General features: G+C 36.2%; 2 protein-coding genes across 2 annotated transcripts in view; one reads left to right on the plus strand and one right to left on the minus strand.

Annotated features, from left to right (window-relative positions):
• The window catches only part of MCM9 (minichromosome maintenance 9 homologous recombination repair factor), a 187325-nt gene that overhangs the window by 70437 nt on the left and 93348 nt on the right, over positions 1–23540 (plus strand). The window lies entirely within an intron of this gene.
• On the minus strand, positions 3214–18803 carry ASF1A (anti-silencing function 1A histone chaperone). The gene is made up of 4 exons (XM_074310002.1): positions 18087–18803; positions 13017–13132; positions 8150–8326; positions 3214–3610 (listed from the first exon to the last, which is right to left on the minus strand). The coding sequence occupies exons 1-4, from the start codon at positions 18193–18195 to the stop codon at positions 3398–3400; spliced, it is 615 nt and encodes a 204-aa protein (XP_074166103.1). The 5' UTR covers positions 18196–18803; the 3' UTR covers positions 3214–3397.

The following is a 23540-nucleotide window of genomic DNA, read 5'->3' on the forward strand; positions in this document are numbered from 1 at the left end:
TTAGAATCTCTTCTAGTTGTCCCCCAGAACAAATTATTGTATGGGATATAGTATTTCAGAAAGGATTTCTGGATACATATTATAAAGTTTAAGTCGGACATGGAGAGTTTCCAATAGCTATAAGCAGCTTCTGATTCATTGTACCAGCATTTTATATCTTCCACGTTTTGTGCAAATATCATCTTTGAAACATGTGAGAGAGAAGATGATGTAAGGAATATAAAAATCATAACAAAGAATATGCAAAAATTCTTCCTTGCCATTTGCTGGATCACTGTTCTTTTTTATTCCTTTTGATTTTCATAGGCTGAGAATTCCTTAAGTCTACCTGACTCTTCTCACCCCCATCTTGAAATCAGTTAAGTCACTTTGTGAATAGAATCCCAAAATCTACATGTGGATTACCTTTGCTTTCTGCTCATTTGCTTAGTGTTTTATCAGCTCAAATGGTTGTCCTTGTTCTCTCCTACCCCCTCACCCATCTGTTCACAATTGCATAAGTAAGCTATTCTGCCTTGTTTTCTTAGCACACAATTATTTGAACTAATAGAGTAAAAAAATTTTTTTGTTTTTAAAAATAATAATTTAGTGTCCAGTTTCTTAAATGTGGTTCAATACAGTTTAGGATAGCTTGTGTAAATGCAAAAAACAAAAGAGAAAAAAATTTGATTTAATTCTTTTATATACCTAAAATCTAAAATTGCTTTCATAAAGTGCAGTTGTATATTTTAATAGGGTTTTTTTTTTGTTGTTGTTATTATTTTTTAAAGCTTTTGGCTCTCTGCTGCTTTTAGAAAATGAGCAATTAACAAAATCTGGCAAAAATAAACATTGTAGAATGTTATTACAAAACTGATCACTCCTACATTCTTAATCAAAAGTCAGTAATAAATATTTTATTTTGTCTTGTAACTATTTCTAGCAAATATATAAATGGTTTTCATAATACTTTTAGAGTAATCAAGAAGAAACATGTCAGATATACATTTAAAGATGTGGCATTTTAATATAGCTTTGGAGAGGTCAACTATTAGAAGGCATTCTAAATTCTAACACAGAAAGTTCTGTTTTGTTTGGTGCTCAATTATTCCTTATACAAATGCTGATTCATTTTTTTGGTGGATATTTCTTGAATGGTCTTAGACTAGCCCTGGGATTTTACTGGTCTCGGTACAAACACAGCTTTGCACCTTCCCTTAAATTTTTAGTCTTAGAGGGTTGCCTTAGGCTATTGAAAAATTGACTTGATAAGGGTTGTACAGCTAGAATTGTGTCAGCAGCTTTCCACTCCTGCATGCAGTCTCTAGCTTGAACTGTGATCCTCTTCCTAAGATTTTGTTACAGAGAAGAAAATTTTAATATGTATTGGTAGAGGGAATTTCCTCCTCAGGGAGTTTCTTATGCCAATGAAATGTTTCCTTTCCCTATCCCCTATCCCTAGTTATTTAGATAATAATTTAAAAAAATTTTTTTTTTAATTGGAAAATAAAAGTTTCTAAAATATATTGGCCATAAGTAATAGCTAATGTTTTTTATATAAGGATTTTAAGATTTACAGATTACTTTATTATCCCATTTGAAAATGCATATATCTTTTAAAATTAATTAGTTACTTAAAATTAATAGTTAATCTGGGATACCACATTTCAAAAGCATAACCTTGGTATAGGGAAAAGAGCACTAAATGCAAAGTCAGAAGATACAGGTTCTGGTTCTGACTCTTCCATTGACTGGCTCTATGACCTGGAACCTCTCCCTTTACCTTCTGAGGCCTATATTCCTTTTCTGTAAATGAAGGTGAAGAGTCTAAGGCAGCTGTTTCAGCTTGAAATTATGAATCTGTATTACATTCTGCAAAATTATCCTGTTAAAAAAATTTATTTTTAAAGTGAGACGTATTGGTAGAAAGAATATAGTACTCATATTTTCTCTTTCTCAAAAAAGCTTTTAAAACTGTAATTGTGTTATGAACTTTTTATATGAAGGCACTTGTACAACTGTAAAGGAGTCTTATGTGAGACCTATGAAATGGGCACAAATAACTTTAATGGGAAGATTATCTACAGGATCTATGAAAGGGGAAGATCATCTCCTGGACCCATGAAAAGAAGAATAATCATGATGATTAATGGTGTCTATTTAAAGGTTATTTTTTTTTTAAATTCCCATCAAAAAACTCCTTTAAGGAATTTCAATTCTGAATACCCTCTAACCTTATTTTTTGTCTGCATCTAGTTTGGAAATAGAGCAGTCTCAATATGTTTGAAAAATTATACTTTTCAGAATAGCAACTAAAACTAAGCTTCTAATGTTATAAAGTCATAGACTCCTTGTTGAGCTCATAATTTTTATATCAGTGTTGTCAAAAATGTATTGTTATATGTTATTTAAAACACATTAGTTGTTCTGGATACCTGATAGAAGAATTGGGAACTGGCACAGCCTTGTGTCCACTAAAATAAGGACAACTTTGGTTTCTTTTTAATATGTTGAATCTTATCTGTAATTGATTTTATCATAGTTTGGAACAGAAAGAGTTGTTTAGAAAGTGTGATCTATTTTTTAAAATTTATGTTTATATTTACAGATATTTTGTTTTGTTTTATTTATTTTTTATTTTTTCTGAGGCTGGGGTTAAGTGACTTGCCCAGGGTCACACTAGGAAGCTAGGAAGTGCTAAGTGTCTGAGATCAGATTTGAACTCGGGTCCTCCTGAATTCAAGGCTGGTGCTCTATATATTTACATATATTTTAAATAAATTTGTAAACAAACTCTTATTGGCATGTTTTGAACTAACTTACTACCCAACTCAGAGCTGGGGAATAAGAGGACTGTGTAGATGATAAGGAAGGTCATTCTTTGTAGAGTATAGTGTCACATACCCTGTTTTAAGGAATCAAACATGTGCTTTAAAATAAATGGAAATTTGCTTCCAAAAATTATACTTACTATGTGGTGTGAGAAAAGCAGACATAACAAGAAAGATACAATTTATTTTCACTTTGGTTAAAATAAGCTTTGTTCCAACCTCTTATTAATGGCTGGTGAAACTAGTCTGCTTTATTCATCTTATCCAAAAGATTCATGTCATTTTATTTTTTTTCCCATTGTTGTGCTTAGAGTGTTATTACACAGGAGAAGAAAATATAATATATAAGCTTTAATCAGATTAGTTTTAGAGCAAATAAAATAACACATTAGAGAAAAAAGAATTACTTAAAAATAGTTGTATTTATATTCCACAATTTGATCAAATACTGGTTCTTATAAACTTTCTACAGGATGTTTTTAAAACAAATTTTTCACATTTTGTCTTGACTATGTACTTACGGAATTTCAGGGAAATAGTTCTGTTTGTTTTTATAGCTTAACAAGTACTAAATGGATGGCAGGTAGTCACATGCAGTCCATATGGGATTCTAACATGACATTTAATGAATTTTCTGATGTTGACCATCCCTTTGATGCTGAAGGCAATGCATCTGTTGAAAGAAGTGATTGTAGATTTGGGTTACTGCTCTCTGTATCTTCCAGTTTTTCAGTATTGTCTTCCCAATTAATGTGGAATCTTGTGACCCTGGGATTAGATGCCAAAATATTCCTTTGAAGCTAGAAGTGAAGAAGGAAAAAGTAAATTTAGATGGTAAAGGCTAAATCACTTAGTACAGTGCAATTAAGCTCTTAATAATCAGATAGTTAAGTGGAGAAGAAAGTGAAGCACTGGCCTTAAACTCCAGAGGACCCCAAGTTCAAATTCTACTCAGACAGTCCTGGGCAAGTCATTCAGCCTCTGTCTCAGTTTCCTCATCTATAAATTAGGGATGATCATGATGATGACAATAATTACTTTCAGAGCTATGAGGATATCAAGTGAGATAATATAGGTACACCTTACATAAGGTTCATAGATAGTATGTATGTAAACTATAAAGCACTTTTTATTATGGTTATAAATTTGATATTTGTTCAGGATACGTTGTAAGACATTGTAGATTTTAAAGATAAGGGGCCATGGCAAAGAAATAAAAGTAAACAGTTAAAAAGAATAGCTTTTAGTAATGAATTCAGCAATTTATAGGAGTAAGTGGAAGGGAAAGTAACTTAAAAAACTTGGGGGAGAGGGCATGGGAGAGCACAAGTGGTTTCAGATAATGAAGTTCATAAGGCCATTTTGTTTTACCTGTTCCATAGGTGAAATAGCTGTTTGAGAACTAGTATAGCTTCAAAGAAAACTCAGTTAAATGATCATCTGATAATGATAAAAATAAATATAAACCAAGGGAAGATTTCTCTTTTTAAAAGTTTTATCTAACCCCAAAGTAATGTTCTAGTACTTTTTAGAAATAGGATTAAGTATAGTTACTTTTTTCTGTAGTCTATCCATTAAGAATCCATTAAGTTCATTAATTAAGTTCTTACTACCTGTAAAGTTCAAGAGTGATTTCATTTCACCATTCATTCAACTCTCTAAAAGGTCAATTACAATACTTCACTTTCAAGCTTCCTTAGATATTAATGTTGTCATGTTCAAACTATTTCCTTTCTTAAATTCAGAATTAGTAGACAATAAAGGTAGCAATGATCTCTGCCTTGTCTTTTTAAAATGCTTAAAATTCATGTACAAGAATTATAGAGAGCAGATAAATTTTCAAAATGTTCTTCCTAGTTTGGAATTTCATGCTGTTAATTATGGAAAACATGTACATTAGAGCTAGAATTATATCAACAACTTCCATGTTGTTCTACCATCTGTCTCTCCCATTAGCGGTCTCTCAGCCATTAAGTAATAGAATATTTTTTGGGGGGAGGGAGGAGAGAAACTTGTACATTTTTTTCTATATTTTGTAAAAGGAAAAGAAAGTTATACAAACTTTAACCTATAGACCATGGAAGTATGAAACACACTGACAACTCTTCTGCAACTTGGAGACTGTAAAAGTCGGCTGGGATAAAGATGAAGATAAAGACTTGTTCATACAAGACACAAAACTTGAACCCTAGTCTTTTTTTAATGATTAGAAGGCATTTTATCCACACTATTGCATGCTGTCTTTCATGAATAATATATAACTAAATAAATTAAATTTCGTTAAATCCCACTCATTTCTTTTTAAAAAAAAAAAGGGGGGGGGTCCACTTGATAGGTGGGCTTTCTTTATCTTATACTTCTGGGAACCAGGCCTAATTAAACTAAATTTCATTAAATTCCAGCCATCTCCTAATGATGATAATTCTTATCTCCTTCCTTGTTCCCTCTGTTCTGGTTTTATCTTACTCAGAACCAAGCCTTTATGCCCATTCCAGGCAGGTTCTCTCTAAAACATGTAACATATCACTATCCACCTGCTTTTTAGATCCTCATTGTCTTCCCTCATTAGAATCTAAGATCCTTGTGGGACTCTTATGTGCCTGTATGTGTCTCAAATGCTTGACATAGTGCCTGGCCCATAGTTCAATGCTTAATTTGTCTATCTAATGTAAGTAACTGTACTAATGTGAGAAAGAAAAACATTGCTTTATTCAGATGGATGAATTCCATTGCTATGTATTTCCTATGGATTAGTTTGGCATAGTTTGCTCATATAGTCATCCTCACTTTATTTATACTCACTGAAAATATTACCAGTTAAACTCAATACAGTTTACTTCATAATATTCCATCAGAGTAAATTAAGGAAAGCACAGAAGAAGAGTGTCCAAGGTCTGCCATTAACTATCCTGTGTGACATTAGCTAAGTTAAACACACTGAATTTTCTTCATTCTTAAAATGAGGACAATTGGGCTAGATCTAGATAGGCCAATTTTTTGAAAAGCCGATACAATTTTCATTTATACAATCATTTTGTCCTTTCACATGGAGGGGAAACATAAAATTTTCTTACCTATGTAATAAAGAAAAGCAAATAAAAATTAAGAATGATTAATAGTTAGGATTAAAGTAAAATTTCTTTTAAAAAGAGGCAAAAGACATTAAACAAATTTGTTTCAATCAGACTCAAGACCCAACATTCCTTATCTTGGTCTTTAATTCCTCATTCTTTTACACATACAAAAATGAGAAGAATCCTTAGTTCTAACAAAAAAAAAAAAAAAAACCAACCAATCAAACAAACAACAAAAAATAGCCATCCCTCACAAAGGAAGACTTTATTAAATTCTGAATTTTAGGTCTTTGCTCTATCTTCCCTTTATAGTTAGTTTTAATAGGGGATTGCATTATATTTTAAACTTTATTTAGGTTGGTAATTTTACTAAATGCACTGTTTATTCAAGTTACAATATGAGCAAAAACTTTGATAATTAAGATTTTTAGCATGACTAAAACAATGGAGTTCTAATGCATAGTTTCAGATTGTGACAAGCAAACCTACAATTATAGGTGTTAAGGTTAGGTTAAATACGATGTCAGTTGAGACAGAATTCTTTTCAAATCTACAAGGGGCTTCAGAACAGAGATCTGCTTGATGATTTCTCTTTGTCCCCAGCAATATAGTCACAAAGCTCTAAGCCAGAAGCAGAAATGAGCAGTTGCAGGAGCCAGAAAAAACTAAATGGAGCTATAAAAAGGGTGGATCAAAGTCATTTCATCCCCATCTCCATTTGTGGTCTCTGATATTGGGAAGTACTTATCTCAAAAGTATGGGTACCTCCCATGTCTTCCCATTCCACATGATCTTGTGTCCTTTCAAAGGCCTTCCTGTTGTATAGCTCTCAACTGTCATCGGATGACACAATCATTAATTTCCTTTTATTTTACATATGAGGAAACCAAGACCCAAGAGGCTGTGACATGCTCAAAACACACAATAATCATATATGTGTTATTTGGACCCAGATTCTAACACCAGAGACAGTATTCCTTCCATCGCATCACACTCTTGTCCATCTATGGGTTTTTCCTCCCCTAAATCCATGCATGTTATTTCCTATAAATGCATTACTGGTAAAACATTGCAGATTATACATCATAATTCTCTCTTCATTGCTCTTTGTTTCACCTAAAATTTTGATTTTTCTAAATCCAAGGTATAGTTAGCCCTTAGAACTTTGATATTAGACCATTTAGTCCAGTCCCTTCATTGAAAGGTGAGAATCCCGGGGCTTAGAAATTCATATGCCCAAAGTCCCACAGATATTAAGTAGAAGAGTTCAAATTTGAACCCAGGTTTCCAAATTCAAATCTAGTGATCATTACAACAAAACTGTTACAAGGTGACCTAGTGTAGTAGTGAATGTATAAAATGCTCCACAACTCCCAAATGTAATCCCAAAACAAAAAACTGGGGAAAAAATTCATATATTCTATAAGGTCTCTCATGCTCTAAAAATTACTTGCTATTAGGAGCTCTGGAATATTAAATCATGGCTCTTAAATTTTTCTTCTATGATTTAAACTACTGATTTTCATCCCTGGATGAAATAAGAAACCAAATTACATTGTTTGGAGTGTGTAAAAACAAAACAGGAAAATCACTAGGAAAAAAAAAAAAATGGTTTAGTGTGTTTATATAATGCACTGAATTTGATTGCTCATCTAAAGAAGGGAGCACATCCATGTATACGCATGAGTTTTGAAGGGGGTAGAGTCATAGAACCTCAAACAAAAATCAATTATCTCAGGATTCTTTATTATGAAAAACATTAACCAACTATCCCCCTGGGTACATGGTACTATCAAGTCAGTTTAAACTAACAACCTCACCTTTTTCAGGTAAATATTATTGCTAGCAGGCAAACAATACTATGAGTATAGGGAAAGGTTATTAAAAGCTTTGAAATGAAAATGCTGGATAGGTAAATGCCCTCCTAAAGGCCACAGGTCTAATTTAGTTAGCTGAGCCAAAAGAGGTATAGTCACCTTTGTTTTAGGATCTCAAAAGCATATTCAAACATTAATTACCAAAGCTTCACAAGGAAAAACAATAATTACAGTCATTATGAATTATGCAGTTAGATTTCAATTATGAACTAGCACTAAAACTTCAGAATCTGACTCATAACCATTTCTTACTTAGTTCTCCACTTATTTCAAAAGCCACACACATAATGTAATATAAATTGCTGCTTTCCAGAAGTCAGTTTTTGTCATCTTTGAATTATGTAGTAAAAGTAAATTAATTAAAAGATAAGCTTGAAATGTTACTTACCTTAGAAAAGTCTGGTTTTACTGGTGGATTTTCCCTTAATTCTGTCTCCGTATATTCATTATTTACATAGTAGCCAACTCTAATAAATTCTTGACCTCGATAGGTACATGTAATTAGCACAACTGTTACACCTACTGCATCTGCATCTGGAATAAGTCCTGGATTTGGTGCATCGGCCTAGAATGATTAAAAAAGAAGGTGGGGAAGAAAGGTTAACTGCAGGCAAGATGAGGATTTTAGTTACCTCAAGCACCATCAGATGAAGACAGAGCAGTAAGATCTAGAAAATATTTGCAATCGTGCTGTGAAGGCAAATGTTTATTTTTGAAACACATAGCTAGAAGGAGTTCATGTGCCTCCTGTGGTGCACCTCTGGTACTCATGGATCCTTGAAGGCATTTGTGTATCTAGGTAAAGTTGTCATTCTTCCTCCATTTTTAGTGTTTTAAATGTTATTTGGTAACATCCAAAGGATTTATGTTACATTAGCTAAATGAACAATTAAAAATAAAAGTTACCAAAATCATTGATTTGATTATTCAGAAACACACATTGATTGTCTGTCTGTGTATCATTTATCCCACCAATTTCCTCTATCACCCAGCATCCTCTCTTTCAACTCCCACTGCCTGAAATCCTTTTACTGGCCTAGATAGAAAACTGAAAGCAACTAAACAGACTAATATCTCAGGATCATCTTTAAAAAGGACTAACACATTAATTTCTAAAACACATCATGCATCTACTGTTGTGCCCAGCTTGACTATATGTAAGTACACATATAAGAACTATATATAAGAATACAAAGCAAGATGTAATCCAAATGCCAAACTGATAAACTCACTCACAAAAATTCAGTATAAAAGAAGATTAATTTGGGACTAGTTAAGGAATGTTTCACAAACAGCTAAGTGAGTTGGATAGATAAAGCTGGAACAAAACATGTGAAGACCATGTGGGGGGGGGGGTTGGGAGAGAAGGTCCAGATGGGGAAAGTACAGCATATGTGGAGATGACATGGAGACTAGTGTCTAAGTATACTGTACCCTAGACAATGGGAAATAGAGTTGAATGGGTTTGGTGGGGTCGGTTTATTTAGAAGATCTAGAACACCACACAAAGAAATCTGAATTTGATCTTCTGTGTTACTGAGGAATATACAGCTTAGTAAATAGCAGGGAAACAGGGTCATAGAGAAGCATCTTATGGTCACAACAATTACTGCAACCCAGTATATATATATATATAGTTATGTCTCTGTTGGGTATTTCCAATTTGATCATCAGTAACAAACATTTTTCAAGTGACTATGTTTAAGAACATAGTGTGCTAAAAATACAGTTATCAATACATTCCCCTTACTCTCAAGAAGCTTATATTGTAGGAGTGGAGCTCTACTGAGTTTCTACTAAATGAGTCTGGGTTGAATCTGAATACTAGAACCTACACTTCTTAGAGAATATATAGTTCAGAGGTCCTTAACCTTTTTTAATGTCATAGACCCATCTGACAGTCTGAGGAAACCCAGGGACTCATTTTCCCCCAAAAATGTTTTTAAATGCATAAAGCTTGTTTTTCAAAGCAAGTTCGCAGAACCCAAGTTAAGCAACCTTAATCTAGTTCAATTCTTCTTCTCAACTCTTTTTTTTTTTTTTTCCTGGTAAAGAAGATTAAGAAACCAAGACCTAAAGAGAAAAGTAGTTTAGCTCCATTCACTCTAGAAGTTCTCCAGTTTTCCCATGTCTCTCTCCATCTTCCATTCCTATTAATAATATGCAGGCTGGTGCTCCTTTACAGGTGGAACTTGCTTCTCTGATTTACTCCTGGTATTTAACTCCCTAGCAGAAACGGGACAAGTATTTACATAGTTTATGTATATTCCACAAGTTTTCTGAAAAGATATTTTGAAGCAGGATTGGGAAGGGGAGGTTGGTCTCCTTTTGACCTGGAAGTTCAACTACTCAAGTAGTCTGACTTGGGGAAATTTTTGGAGATTGCCCACTTGGTTGGGAGTAGGGACAGTAAAGGAAGACAGCCTGTTGTGAACAGGGAAGTCACTTCCCTCTCCATCTTTTGTTTTCCATGACCAAGTTGATTCTGGACATTCCTACAGAATGCATTTGGACATTTAGATTGGATATGGCTGGCTGGAAGAGCTGTAGTATTCCCTTTGGATAGTCAGAATGAAGCATGTCTATGTATGGTTTATTTAGGAGTCTTAAGACATTTTACTCCAGCTACCTCTGGCCAGTTGTTTGATCTTCTTGCCAACCACTTTAAATGAGAGACTCTTCAATCTGGAAGGGGTCTTAGAAATCATTTAAAACAATCCCTTCATTTTAAAGGGAAAGACTAAAACCCAGAGAGAAGTAACCTGGTCAGGGTCATTTCATAATCATGGCAAATCAGGATTAGGACCCAGGTCTCCTTACTCTAAGTCTAGAGCTCTTTCCGCAGTGCTCAGTTGTCTCATATCTGTTCACTTCTCACACTATTGACATGCCATTAAGAAAAATGCCTTAAGTATATGCTAGCAAACCAAGAAGTGATAGAAAATCAAAGTACTCCTGAAGCTGAACACTGCTGGGAAAACTCTTACTTTACCCTATCATTAAAACACCTAAAGTATTATATTTTGAGTTTGTTAAATGCACAAATTTAAAACATGATCTAATTATCTGTTCTTTTTACCTCCACATTCTAAAAATCTAAGTTTTCGGATATATTTGTCATCCCTGAAGCACTCAAGTCATAACTTGAGGGTGTTTTTAATTGCACAGTGTTTCCCAAAACTCCTAGTGCCATTTTACTTTTGTAGCAATAGTGGACAGAAAACCATCCCTTAAGCCAGAAACACCTGGATTCAAAACCTGCCTTTGACACAAATTGACAAGTAACAAGTTACCTAACCTCTCAGGTCCCTAGTGAACTCTCCAGTCAAGAAGCATTTATCAAATGCTTATTACATGCCACAGACTATGCTAAGACTATTCATTGCCAAGAAGGTGCCAATAAACATGTAGTTTCTCACCTAGGATTTTGCTCTATCAGTGAACTCATAGGCCTAATTCTTTTCTCTATTCTAAAATACAAAAGAAAGGTTTCAGTTTTGTTGAACTCACAAAGCAAAAATCATCAACAATTATTTATACATCCTTACATTAAATACATGATTGCATAGTCTAACAAACTATTACTTTAAAATAAAATAGAAAAAGCAATAGGCAGTTTCCTATTTTAGCATGGATCAGAGGCAGTCTTTGCCACATCATGAATCCTCTATAGACTATGTGGCTCACTTCATGGATCAGAGCTAATTCTACTTCTTGACACATAAAAACTTAAGGGAGGGATCTGCAAAACTGAAAAGGAAAGAAAATAGCTTTTCAGGTATTTAAAGATTCTATCAAAGTAAGTTCCAACTGCCCATGCAGTCTTAGGGAAATCTTTAAATCACAAGAAATAGGACAAATACTTCCCCCTTTAATGGTATCACCTTTTCCTATTCAAATATTTGTTGAGGTTTTCATAACTTTCTCAGCTGCCCTTTCACAACACCATCTACTATTTATTATAATGCCATCCATCTGTGAAGGAATGAGAGGGGTGAGCTAAATATAAGGGGAAGACTAGTAAAAGGATGGTGAAGAAAAAAAAATCTTCATATTCTAAATTGAAGATTCAAAATATAAATTTTGCAATTTGTTAAGAGACATCAAGATCCAAAATCAAGCTAAAAATCTCTTATTTGGTTTTACTTTGAGAATTTCACACTACTATTCCCCTCTACTGGTTGGGATAATTGAGAGCTGACTGAATTGTTCTGCCTGGTTAAACTGTCATAGGTCAAAGCAAGCATTTATGCAAAGGAAGTGCTAAGTCAGAGGGTGTGACTTATTTTTGAATAGGCATACAGAAGAACTCTCAACTCACCATATGTGGCTTTTTTTTCCCTGCCTCTGCTCAATGTTGGAAAATAATTGAAGGTGTTAACCACTCAAAAACATGGTCCTACATCAGTTAAGAGGGAAGACTGGTTGATGCCAGGAAGTGATTATCAGGGGCCAATATGTGGTATTCTTAGCTCATAAAAATTAATACTAGTAAAGTGATTATTCTAGTGCTGATAGAATTGGGGATGATTAAGTAGAACAATGAGATGTGCTCCTCAAAATATTATTTGTTTGATGTACAATCTCACACCTCTAACTTCTACTTTCCACAGCCCAACAAGACCTATATACTTTGCTACATACCTTATTTTAAAATTTAAAAAACTTTGTCAAGGTCCACCATATATATATAGTCCTTGCCATTCCTAATAAGACTTAATGTATGTTAATGATGCTCAAAGTAAGGTCAGCAGAAAGTTAGTGGTGGTCCATAAGCATCATCTAAGGATTCATTCCATAAACTGTTCTAACCTTTTGTCATATTCAAGTTGATAATATAACAATGTGCATATTTTTGTTTCTGGCATAAATCAATCACACTTATTAAGAATATTCTTCATTGGTGCCTTTTTAACTGACACAAAGGTTCTGTAATACAATAGGAGGGTAACTTCTAAAAACATTCCTCCATGATAAAAGTCAGGTATTTTGTAGTCTCAGGCAAAAGCAGACATAGCCTGTTTGCCTCAGTTTCCCCATCTATAAAATGGGAATAATAGAATCTATCTTGCAAATGAGATAACAATTCTAAAGCACTTAGCAAAGTGCTTGGCACATAGTAAGTGCTATAAAAATGTTAGCTATTATGTTTAGTTATTATTTATGGAAGTATTGTGTTAAAAGTGAAAGATTTTACAAATACAAAATAGACTTTCCAGTAACTTATTGGTACAAACATTTAACAGTAATCTTACCTGAAATACAAACATATGCCTTCCTGCAGGAACAGGGCCCACTAAAACAGAGTCTAAAACTTGGTCGTATTCTTCACTTTCTGCTGAACCCACATAGATAATTTTCCATTCCAAGTCTAGAGTTAAAGACCAATACACATTATTTTACACTCAAGATTACAACACTGATTAATTCCAATACCCCCTTTAATATCCACTGGTTTATATCTGTTGTCCCTAAATCCACCTCACCATAGCAGAAGATCCAAAAAGGATTCTTAGTTTCCTGGGGAACCTAATCCTCTCCATCCCCTGTTCCTCCTGAAAAATTTCTCACTTAAGAGAGTCAATCCTTAAGACAAAGAGTAAAAAAAGAAAGGGGGAAAATGGCAATTCAGCAAACAAACATCAACCAACTTTTATATTTTCCATACCAATAATTTGGAAGCTGTCCACTTCAGCTCTAATAAACTATCTTTGCCTTTATTCATTCACTCAACAAACATTAATTGCCTACTGTGCACACTGAAAAGATAAAGACTTTTTAAAATGACTTCTGCCTGCTCCAGAGAAGCTTACTAGAAACTCTACCAAGGAACCATTTACCTCAACCAACCTATTGGTACAATTAATGTTTTCTTTTTAACACTCTATAGGTAAAATTGATCCTTTGTGTCAAAATAAATCCTAAGAAATGAGGCATGTTGTGTGGGTGGAGCTCAATGGGACATGCTTATTTGGGGTAACCAACCCCACTGGCATTGTCTCTACTACTTGTTGAGCCAATGTCTCTTCTTCTCAACTACACTGAAATATTCTTGAGGGATTGATTAATTTAACAAACATTTATTAAGTATTCAAGGCACACTGCTATATACACAAACATTTATTGATGATGATTCATATTAATAGCAGGGATCTAGTTGGTTGAACAGCTCTTTTTCCTTTGACATGTTTTAGAAAACTCCATTCTTTTTTGTGTAATGAAATTTCCTTATTTTAATACAGTCAGTTTTCTATTTCTTTTTTCTCAGATAAGCACATGATACATCCACATAAGTATTCTTGTAATAATGAAGATTTTTTTTAAAATTTTAAGCATGTGTATAAAAATAACAATACACAAAGGGCTAGTAGCACTAACAGTTTCAGAGTAAATTTATATTATCTTAGCTCAAATAAATTTTTGTGGCTGTCCACCTGTATTATTAGGTAGCATAATAACTACTGCATCCAAATGGGGGCAATGAACCACAAGAGAACATAGGTTCAGTATAGGAGAAAGGAATATAGTAGAACTAAGAACATATCTCTTCTCCTTGGTTTTGTGTAGAACTGAAGAAAACCTCAATTATTATATGGAATATTCATTAATTGGGGGATTGTGTTGTATATGAATTTATATGCCTGTTTAGATATTTGCTGTTTCTGTTGAGTTAAACAAGGAATATATTTGAATTTATGAATAGCTTCTTAAATAATTTATCTTTAAGAAAAATCATTTATTTCACTTTACCTCTGTATTCTGAATAGTGATTATTGCTTTGGAGGATTTTATTTTCATTATCTGTATTTGTTTTAAAAAGTTTTCAATCAGATGGTGTTGTTTTTATTTGTAGAAAATATTTCCCAATTGGTTTTGAGAACCATGTCAATATGGTGACAACTTAGAACACAAAAATTCACGAGGGAAGATTTTTTGGGTCCAAAGTCTACTAACTACTGCCATGCTCCCTTTCCTTACTTCTTGAGTTACTCCCTTTACTACCACTCTTTTATTTGATCAGAATATTCAAAAGGTTTGTCTAGGCCACTGTTCTAGGGCAGTATCCTATCATGCCCAAAAAACCTGTCTACCTATATATAATATTAGGTGTTGCATCCAAATGCAGAAGACCTAGAGGTAGGGTTGGAGTTAGAGGACTCAGTTCAAATCTTAATCTTTGTATGATCTTGCCCAAGTCATTTAGCTTCTTTAGGCTTCAATTTTCTCATCTAGAAAATGTAGGGCTTAGATTGGATGGTGTCTAAGGTCCTTTCAGCTATAAATCCTATGATTGTAGGAATACGTGTTTAAAATATAGCTATTTTTTTTTAACAGGCATTTGTTAAAACATTCACTTTGTGCCAGATACCGTATTTGACAGATGCTCTCTTTTGATCCTCACAAGAGAGATAGGAGTGTTTATGGTCCCCATTTGTGATTTGCTCAGTGTCACATGTGTCTGAGGCCACATTAGAATTCAGATTTTCTTGACTCCAGGCCCATCAACCTATCTATCTCTGATCCACTCTAACAGCATCCTATAACAGCTGACAATTATAACTTACTTTAAAAGAAAAACTTTAAAAAACAACAATAAAATTTTTTGAGGTTGTTAAGCACAGAATGAAAAGTGAATCAGATTGTACTAGCTCCAATGTGATACATTATTAAAAGTTCCTGTTGAATACACTCAGTTCTTTTAATCCACCTGGCCTTAGGTGAAACACTCAAGTGCACCACTTTTTCAAAAAACTCCTTGGCACCTTGGAGGTAGGAAGTAGTTGGTGGTTATGACTCAGTTCAAATGTTATTCAGGGAAATGATACATCTTAAGTGATAGTTGGTATATCTTTTGACACTCAACTCTGCAAATCCCAATACTATAACTGATTTGTGAATGGATGTCAATTAATAGTTAAAATGTAGCTTTGCCTCTGTCATAGTGCAGCACTTTCACTATTCAATTCAAGACCATGGACCAAAAGAGGTTCTTCACCCTGTCCTGAGCTCCTTTATTAATAGCTTTGAGACCTAAAATAGGAAGCACTCCCCAAAATAATATATTTATGATTTGGGAAACTTATAGTGAATTAATAAGTAACACTTATTTCCCCTACTTTTGTTTAATCTATTTATTTAATGCTGAAGGTGACTAAGAGGCTACAGCTGTCCAAAATGAACAAGGTGCTTTCAAATAATGAGAAAATAGAAACATAATCCTGATTTTGCTATTATTTAGCTTTATTTTATTTTACCTGTGTTAACTTTTAAAACGTGGGTCCATTTCTTGACCCAAGTTCAAACAGCTGTGCACAAAGATTAAAACTAGTTTAAAAACACCAGGAAATGGCAATTAATAATCAAGAAAAAAAGGTACTTTTATGATATTTATTTTGATAGATGTCCATATGAGAAATTCAAAATAATTCCCAACTAAAATTTAGCACCTACAATATGGTAGCATCAGGGACAAATTTTACACTTTGTAAACTGAAGATTTCATGAAATTCAAGAGAACTTAAAAAAAAAAAAAAAAGAAAACCTGAGGTAAAATTTATTCTATCTGAAATTCATTTATTCTGTATGCCATACAGATATTTTCAACTACGAAATGTTCATCTTTCAAAAATAAAATGTTTAAGTCCTTAAAATATAAGTCTACTACCATGACCTTGAACAAGTCACTTAACCCCTCTGGGTTCAGCTTCCTGATTTGTAAATCGAGGACACTGAATTAAATGAAAACTTTTAGGGATCCCTTCGGCCTCTAAATTCTAAGATCTTATTCTCCTTTCTCTTAATGTGTCTAAGTACAATTTTCATTTTTCATTTGTTGAGAGGGGCTTACCTTAATAGCATGTTAAACAAGTCCCTGAGCTTACTGGCACCCCAGATACCAACTGTGAAAGCTCTACCACTTTTAACTGGGTTCTGAACAGCTCTTCCAAGCCCAAACATTAAGGTCCTACATTTAACATATTTTATTCATTTATGTCAGTTGTGTTCATTTTTTTACCCTCTGAAACATACAAGAAAATGTTTTCTCCTAAAGCTATTTTTATTTTTTTTTAAATTTCCAAAGTTAGAAGTAATAATAGTTAGCCTTGATAGCGCTTCAAAGAACTTTTCATTAGCATCCTGCGGCCCCTCTAGTCCCTGGACATTCTCCTTGTAGCCAAGGCTGCTTGGGAGTGATTCCCTCTAGAGTCTCCCAGATTATTCGCAGTTGTCAGAGTCCCTGGGGAAGCAGCTTGGCACCCTGCCCTCTCCCGGGGTGGGTAGGGGCGGGGGGCGGGTGTAAGAGCTCCGAGAGGAGTGTGTGGATGCCTGCGTCTGTGCCCGCCTCCCCACTAGATTCAGGAAGCCGGAGGAGGGCTGAACAGCTTGCCCCGGCTTTTCCTGCCGGTTTAATTAGGCTAGGAGGAACAAGGGTCTCGGGGAATAAAGTAGTGCAACTTTAAAAGGAGTTCTGGCCTTTCCAAGTGGGAGTCGGGGAGGTGGGCAGGTGTTAGGAGTTACAGGCACTTAAAGCAACCGGGGGTTACAAGCGGTGGAGCTAGCGACGCCAGGGGCTCGGAGCTCAATTTCCACTCTTTGGGTAAAAGATGGCTCCGTTTCCGAACTCTCCGGCGAGCACAGACACGCGCACACACCAGATTCGGCTCTTTTTAAAAAAATCTCATCTCCACTACCTCCCCCCATCCCCAGGTCCCAGGCCATGCAAATAGGAGGCTCGTACCCTCTCCCGCCGCTGGCTTCTCCGCATGGGTCCCTCGGCCGAGCCGACTCCTGGTCTCGGAGCAGCCGAGGGGTGCAGAGGCTCCCGGCGGTGGCCGCGGGGCTCCTCGCTCCTCCCGTTAACCCTTCTCCCACACCCAGACAAAGCTGACAACATGGCTACCACCACTCAAACAAGTTACTTGCAACTTCAGCCCGGCTTTGCAAAAAGGCAGCGCCGGGGATCTGGGGCGGCTTCTTCTCCCTCCTACTCGGTCTCCCCGCCGGGGTGAAGGGCACAATAGCAAAACGCACCCGCTTCAAGTTTCCCTCCAGCGGCAGCAGGGGCAGAAGCAGCAGCCGCGCGCCCTGGCCAAAGCCCCGCCGGCCCCTCCGGAGCTGCAGGTCTGCAGCAGCGGGAACGGCAGCCCCTCCTCCTCCTCCTCGCTTCCCTCCCTCTCTCCCTCAGATGCAGCGGGGAATAAAACTGGGAGAGAGTGGAGGGGGAGAAGAAAAATCCACCAGGCCTTGGGAAAGTTTTCGCGTAGAAAAACCTGCCCCCGAGCGCCCTGGGCTGGAGCCCCCCTGGCGGGATCCGATCTACTCACCTTCCGACAGATCCTCTATGCACTCAAACGTGATTTCGAACTGAAACGGGTTGTAGAAAGGAGAAGGGTTGTCCAGCACTACCACATTGTTCACCTGAACCTTTGCCATATTTTGAGAGAGAGGGAGAGAAACCCCACACAAACAATAGGAATGGGGTGTTCTTGCAGCACAACCAAGTCCAACGTGTTCGGGCTGGGCGAAGCCCCCGCTCCAGCACCGGCCCCGGGCCAACGGCGGGCGCGGCGACTTGGGAAACTTTTTGTTGTCTCTCCCTCCTCCTCCTCGTCGTCGTCGTCGCCTTCTTTTTTTATTTACACCGGGAAACAACTCCACAGTGTTTTTGCAGCTTTCCTATTTCACTCAACTACAGCCCATTCTGCTCGGTTAACTAGCAGCGTGGGCCCCGATTGGCTGCACGCTGAGCTCTGACCCTCCTCCTCCTCCAGCTCCTGCTCCGGGAGAGAGCAAGATGGGCTCCCTTCCCCTGAATGGGCTCGGAAAGGTTCGCGGCTGCTCCACCTGCTGGCGTAGACGAGGACAAAGGCGGAGAACAAAGTGAGCCGGGTGACAGCCTGGGAGGAACGCCGGGGAGGGCTCCTCCGGAGCCGAGCGGGGCAGAGCGGAGCGGGCGGGCGAGCGGGAGAGAGCCGAGGAGAATCGGGAAGCCCCGCCCACGGGATTGTTTCCACGCTGTTCTCACGTAGGGTGTGTCAACCAGTAGTTACCGGGGATCTGGGAGGGGAGGGGATATAGGAGGAGAAGGGGGAGGGCAGGGGAGGGCGAGGAGGGAAAAGGGAAATCCGAGGGGGAGAGGAAGAACCGGGGAAAGGAGGAGAGGGAAAGCAGGACAGAGAGCGGGAAGGGAGGAGAGGAAGCGGGGAGGGGAGGAAAGCAAAGAATGTTGACTTTCTTAATTTTGTTTTATGTTTAAAACTTATCAGTGCTGTTTCATCTCAGATTTAAGGTTTATTCTGAACTCAGCGGATCAATGTATCCATAAACATTACAGAGGTGGTTATCTTAGTATATATGAGCCATACTCAAGAGAAGAGGTTCCTTGTGAGAGCACGTGAGACTTTAGCAAACAAGATGCCTTCCCAACATGAACACCCCCCCTCCACATGGGCCAAGGTCTACGGATCCAGGACTTCCTACTTTTTTCATTTCATGGACTCCATTGGCAGTCTGGTAAAGCCTATGGACTACTTTGCAGAAACATGTTTTAAATGTCTAAAATAAAATACATACATGACAGAAGAATCCAAGTATTTTGAAATACAAAAAAAAAAAAAAAATCCAGATTCACAGACCCCAAGTTAAGAATCCTCTTCAAGTTTTTCCAGTTCTAGAAAGCCTTTCCTAAACTGAAAATTAGAGAGATAACGAGATTCACTGAAGTGCTTTGTTCATAGAGTAGGGGGAAAATAGTAAAAATTAGAAGGTGGGAAAAGAGGAACATAGGAGAGAAAAAAAGAAGGGGCAGTTTGGAGAGATGAGAAAAGCAAAATGGACAGCATTGTCAGACTTTAGAAATCATTCAAAATGTAAGATCCAAATTACTAGTAATTTCAGGCATTTTTAAGCACTCAAACATAGTCAAAGGTACCTCTGCATGCTCAAAGCCAACCCAATGAGGGGAAATGTTGATTCATTTATAGCCCTTTGCTGCTAATATGGGCTTAGGAAAGAAGGTGCTCATAATATATTTTGTGAGTTTTTACAACTTTTAATTTATTAGCAGTTACTGATATAAAATGTAACAAAATGTGAAAATTAGGTTTAGTTTATTTCATTCATAAAACACCTATTTTAAAAATAATTCCTGACACAAATTATCCAGCTCTTATTCAGTTTAAAGTAAGATAATCTCATGCATATTCTACTGGAAGCACTGTGGAAAATATTTTAGGTTTAAAGTTATAAGACCCTGGGTTCTAGTGCTGATGCTGGAAGGACCCTGGATACTTAACCTCTCAACAATGCTAAAATTATAAGTTTGCTATGAAGATGCCAAACTAAAAGTCCCCCCCCCCACACATCTGAATGCTCTGTATCAAGAAAATCATAGGTTTTATTCTATATTCTCCATGAAATTAATGCATTAAAAAAAAAAGCATAGACCTTAGAAACCATCTTGTGAAACTGTAAGGAAACGAATGATACAAGAGCTGTTGAGACTTGCCCATGGTCACATAAGTGTCAAGTAACAAAGTCAAGATTCAAAGTTGGCTCCTTTGTCTCCAAATTTATACTTTCATACAAAGTTTTCCACAGTAAGAAACTAGGCCATTCCTAAAACCCATTCTAGCTTTGAAATCCTAGGGTATTTTCTTTGCAAAACTGCTATTTGAATTTAAATAGTTAATGTTCTTCATATTCACAAAGAATGATTTTGATAATTTTTGCATGATTTTTTAGTTCAAAAGATCTGTCCTTTCATCTATATTTTTGCTTATCTCAGTCCTCACAGCCTAGAAAGCAAGTTAGGTTAGGTTCCATTGGGTGTTTAGTAAAGTTTGTGTCTCTTACAAAGGAATTTAACAGCCATATATAGAAATTGACCAAAATGGTTTCCTCATGGTGTATGTGACTCAGAGTAATAAAACCAAATGGTTAGTGGTAGCTATATCCAGATGACAAACCCTTGTCATCCTTTGTGTTGACAAGCAGACTGATGAGAAACACTAAGACAAATGTAGAAGCTGCCCTCTATTCAGAAAGATACCCTGGATATTTACTAAACTAAAATGTCCCTTTGCAAACAATTTTTTTCTTATTGTAAATATCTTAAGAATAGTAAACAATATTGTTAAAATATTGCAGTGACTCTAAGGGAAATTCTGAGGTCATAGGATTTTATGCTTAGAACTGGAAGAAATCTTAGAGATCATTTAAAGTAGGGAATCTAATCTGGGGTCTGTGAACCCCTGTGGATAGATATTGTGCTTGGGTGAATTTGGCAAGAAAAGAATTACACTTTAATTTTCACTAACAGCTGCCTGAAATTTAGCATTTCCCTTCAATTATTCAGTTATTTTAAAATACTATTTAGAGAAGGGATCCATAGACTTCACCAAAGTGCCAAAGAGTGCTTCACCTCCTCACACACATATACACACACACATCCTTGATCTATAATCTTGATTCCTTGATTAGCCCCTTCACTTCTCACTTGAGAAACTGAGACCCAGATTTAAATGATCTTCCCAAAGTCAGAGCTTAAATTCAAATCCTCTGATAAAGCCAAGTGCTCCTTCTATTGCTACCACACTTCCTCCCTATTGTTTTATAACCATAGAATTATAACCTATGTAAAAATGGAGTGAAATCCAACTCAAAGAATTTTGTAATCTTACCTTGGAAAAGAGCCTCGTTTTTATTAAGGCCATCTTGATGGGAAAGTCTCTACATTCTAAAGAAGTCTCATTAAGTCATAAAACACCATTATAATGCTTATGTAGGGAGTGAGGAAAGTTGGCTTCCTTTGAGTAATGTCAGAATAGCTCAAATTTAGTTCAGTCCATTTCCTTCATTACTTCTCAGCTGGTGTGTTGTAAGGCACATTTCCTGTGTCTCTTGAAGGATCACACTGATTATTATAGTGAGCTGGCATCCTCCTAAACCAGCTCCTTACTGGCCCTGATTTTCTATTCTTTTTCTTAATTATCATTTGTTGTTCAGTCATTTTCAGTAATGTCCGACTCTTCCAGGACCTCATTTGGGATTTTCTTGGCAAAGATCTTGGAGTGGTTTGCCATTTCCTTCTGCAGTAAACTGAGGCAAACAGGATAAAGTGACTTACTCAAGGTCACACAGCTAGTAAGTGTCTGAGTTCATATTTGAACTCCCGTCTTCCTGAATTCAGATCCACTTCTCTACCTAGTTGCCCTAATAATTATCATAGATTTAGGATTTCTAAGACCTAGCATTTCTTGAATTCTCTTAACTAATACCACCCTTGTTTCCATTCAAAATTCAAAAAACAAGATGTCAAAAATAAAGTTATTTGTATAAATGTATTATTTACCCCATTATACTAGAAGATCCATTTTGGTTGAGACCTTGACCTATTCTTTGTTGACTCTAAGTAATCTCTTCACTTAGCATAATATTTTGAGCATTGTTGATTGTTGTGAAATCTTTACTAGATGTAGAGAAAATTTTTTTTTAAAAAGGAATCTTCTAATTTTTAGCAATGAACATTTTAACGTTTCAAAACAGTCATCAGAACAAAGAATTTGTAAATACTTGTTATATCTTGGTGGCTTAAGAAGTTTTGCTACTCACCTGAAAGCTATATACTTGTGAGACTTGTTAGAATAAACTTATGGATATTGGGGAATAGGGGAGGAAGGGGTTCCTGAGAAGAATAAATTAATATAATAGACTAGCAAAATTAGAGAAAGACTATTTAATGATATTTCAGAGTGTTAAGCAAACATTATAATAGCTTTTTGTGTATTCTCCCACAGAGACTCAGTTAACCACAATAGATAAATTCAGCACGTCTGGGAAAAGATATTTATTGAATAACCTTTGTCTAGCAATTGCTCAGGTAAAACTGGATGTGCCTTCTACCCTTCATTCTCTTGGGAAGAATCTGTTAAAACTTAGGGCAAGTACATAACTCTGTGTGTGTGTGTGTGTGTGTGTGTGTGTGTGTGTGTGTGGGTGGGTGGGTGTATGTGTGTGATAACTACCATTTTTTTTTTCAAAATAATTAGGCTTTAATCAAGTTTACTTCAACTACCCTTTATGAAATGCCTACTGTGTCCTCAGCATAGTCATTTGACTTAGGTACTGAATTTACTAAGATTTGTTGAAGACCTTAGCTTAAAAAGACCAAGGTGTTTTCCACTGCATCCAGGGCCATATTCAGTCTCCACTGAACCCAGATTACTCTATGGAAAAAAGTGAAGCTGGTAACTTTGCACAGCCTTTCCTCACTTAAATCCAATTCATTTGCATATCTTGGCATCTTCTCCCTGATACTGTGATGCTCTTCAAGAAAGGACAATTAATGATAACAAACCTATAAAGACAAAGCAGTTCCAATCTTAGAGATTTTATATTCTAGAGGGATAAAGCATGTAAATACAAATATATTTTGAGAAAGGAGAGAACACTGGCAACTATGAAGTCCTATCTATAAGAAATTGCCAAGTAAGTTGAGTTTTGGAGGAAATTACCTAGGGATTCTGAGAAGCAAGGGTGAAGAGAGTATGAATTCTAGGCATGAGACATAAACTTGTGCAAAGGAATGAAAATGGGAAATATATTTGTTTGTCAAATTGCAGGTCAGTCAGTTTGGCACATAGAGTATTTAAAGGGGAGTGATATAAAATAACTCTTGAAAGGAAACTGGAGCCACATTGTTAAAGACCTAAAATAACAAACTTGAATTGATTTTTAAAATTTATTCTGGGGGAAGTAGGGAAGCATTAAAAATTGTT

Source organism: Sminthopsis crassicaudata, chromosome 4 (assembly GCF_048593235.1).
Source record: "Sminthopsis crassicaudata isolate SCR6 chromosome 4, ASM4859323v1, whole genome shotgun sequence".
NCBI classification, from domain to species: domain Eukaryota; kingdom Metazoa; phylum Chordata; class Mammalia; order Dasyuromorphia; family Dasyuridae; genus Sminthopsis; species Sminthopsis crassicaudata.

What these genes read in the sequence shown, in the direction of transcription:
- ASF1A (XM_074310002.1), bottom strand. Translation starts at nt 18,195, where the DNA reads ATGGCAAAGGTTCAGGTGAACAATGTGGTAGTGCTGGACAACCCTTCT. An exon ending in CATAGAGGATCTGTCGGAAG is followed by an intron (nt 13,133 to 18,086) that starts GTGAGTAGATCG and finishes CTTTAACTCTAG; the next exon opens with ACTTGGAATGGAAAATTATC. An exon ending in TAAAACCAGACTTTTCTAAG is followed by an intron (nt 3,611 to 8,149) that starts GTAAGTAACATT and finishes CTTCACTTCTAG; the next exon opens with CTTCAAAGGAATATTTTGGC.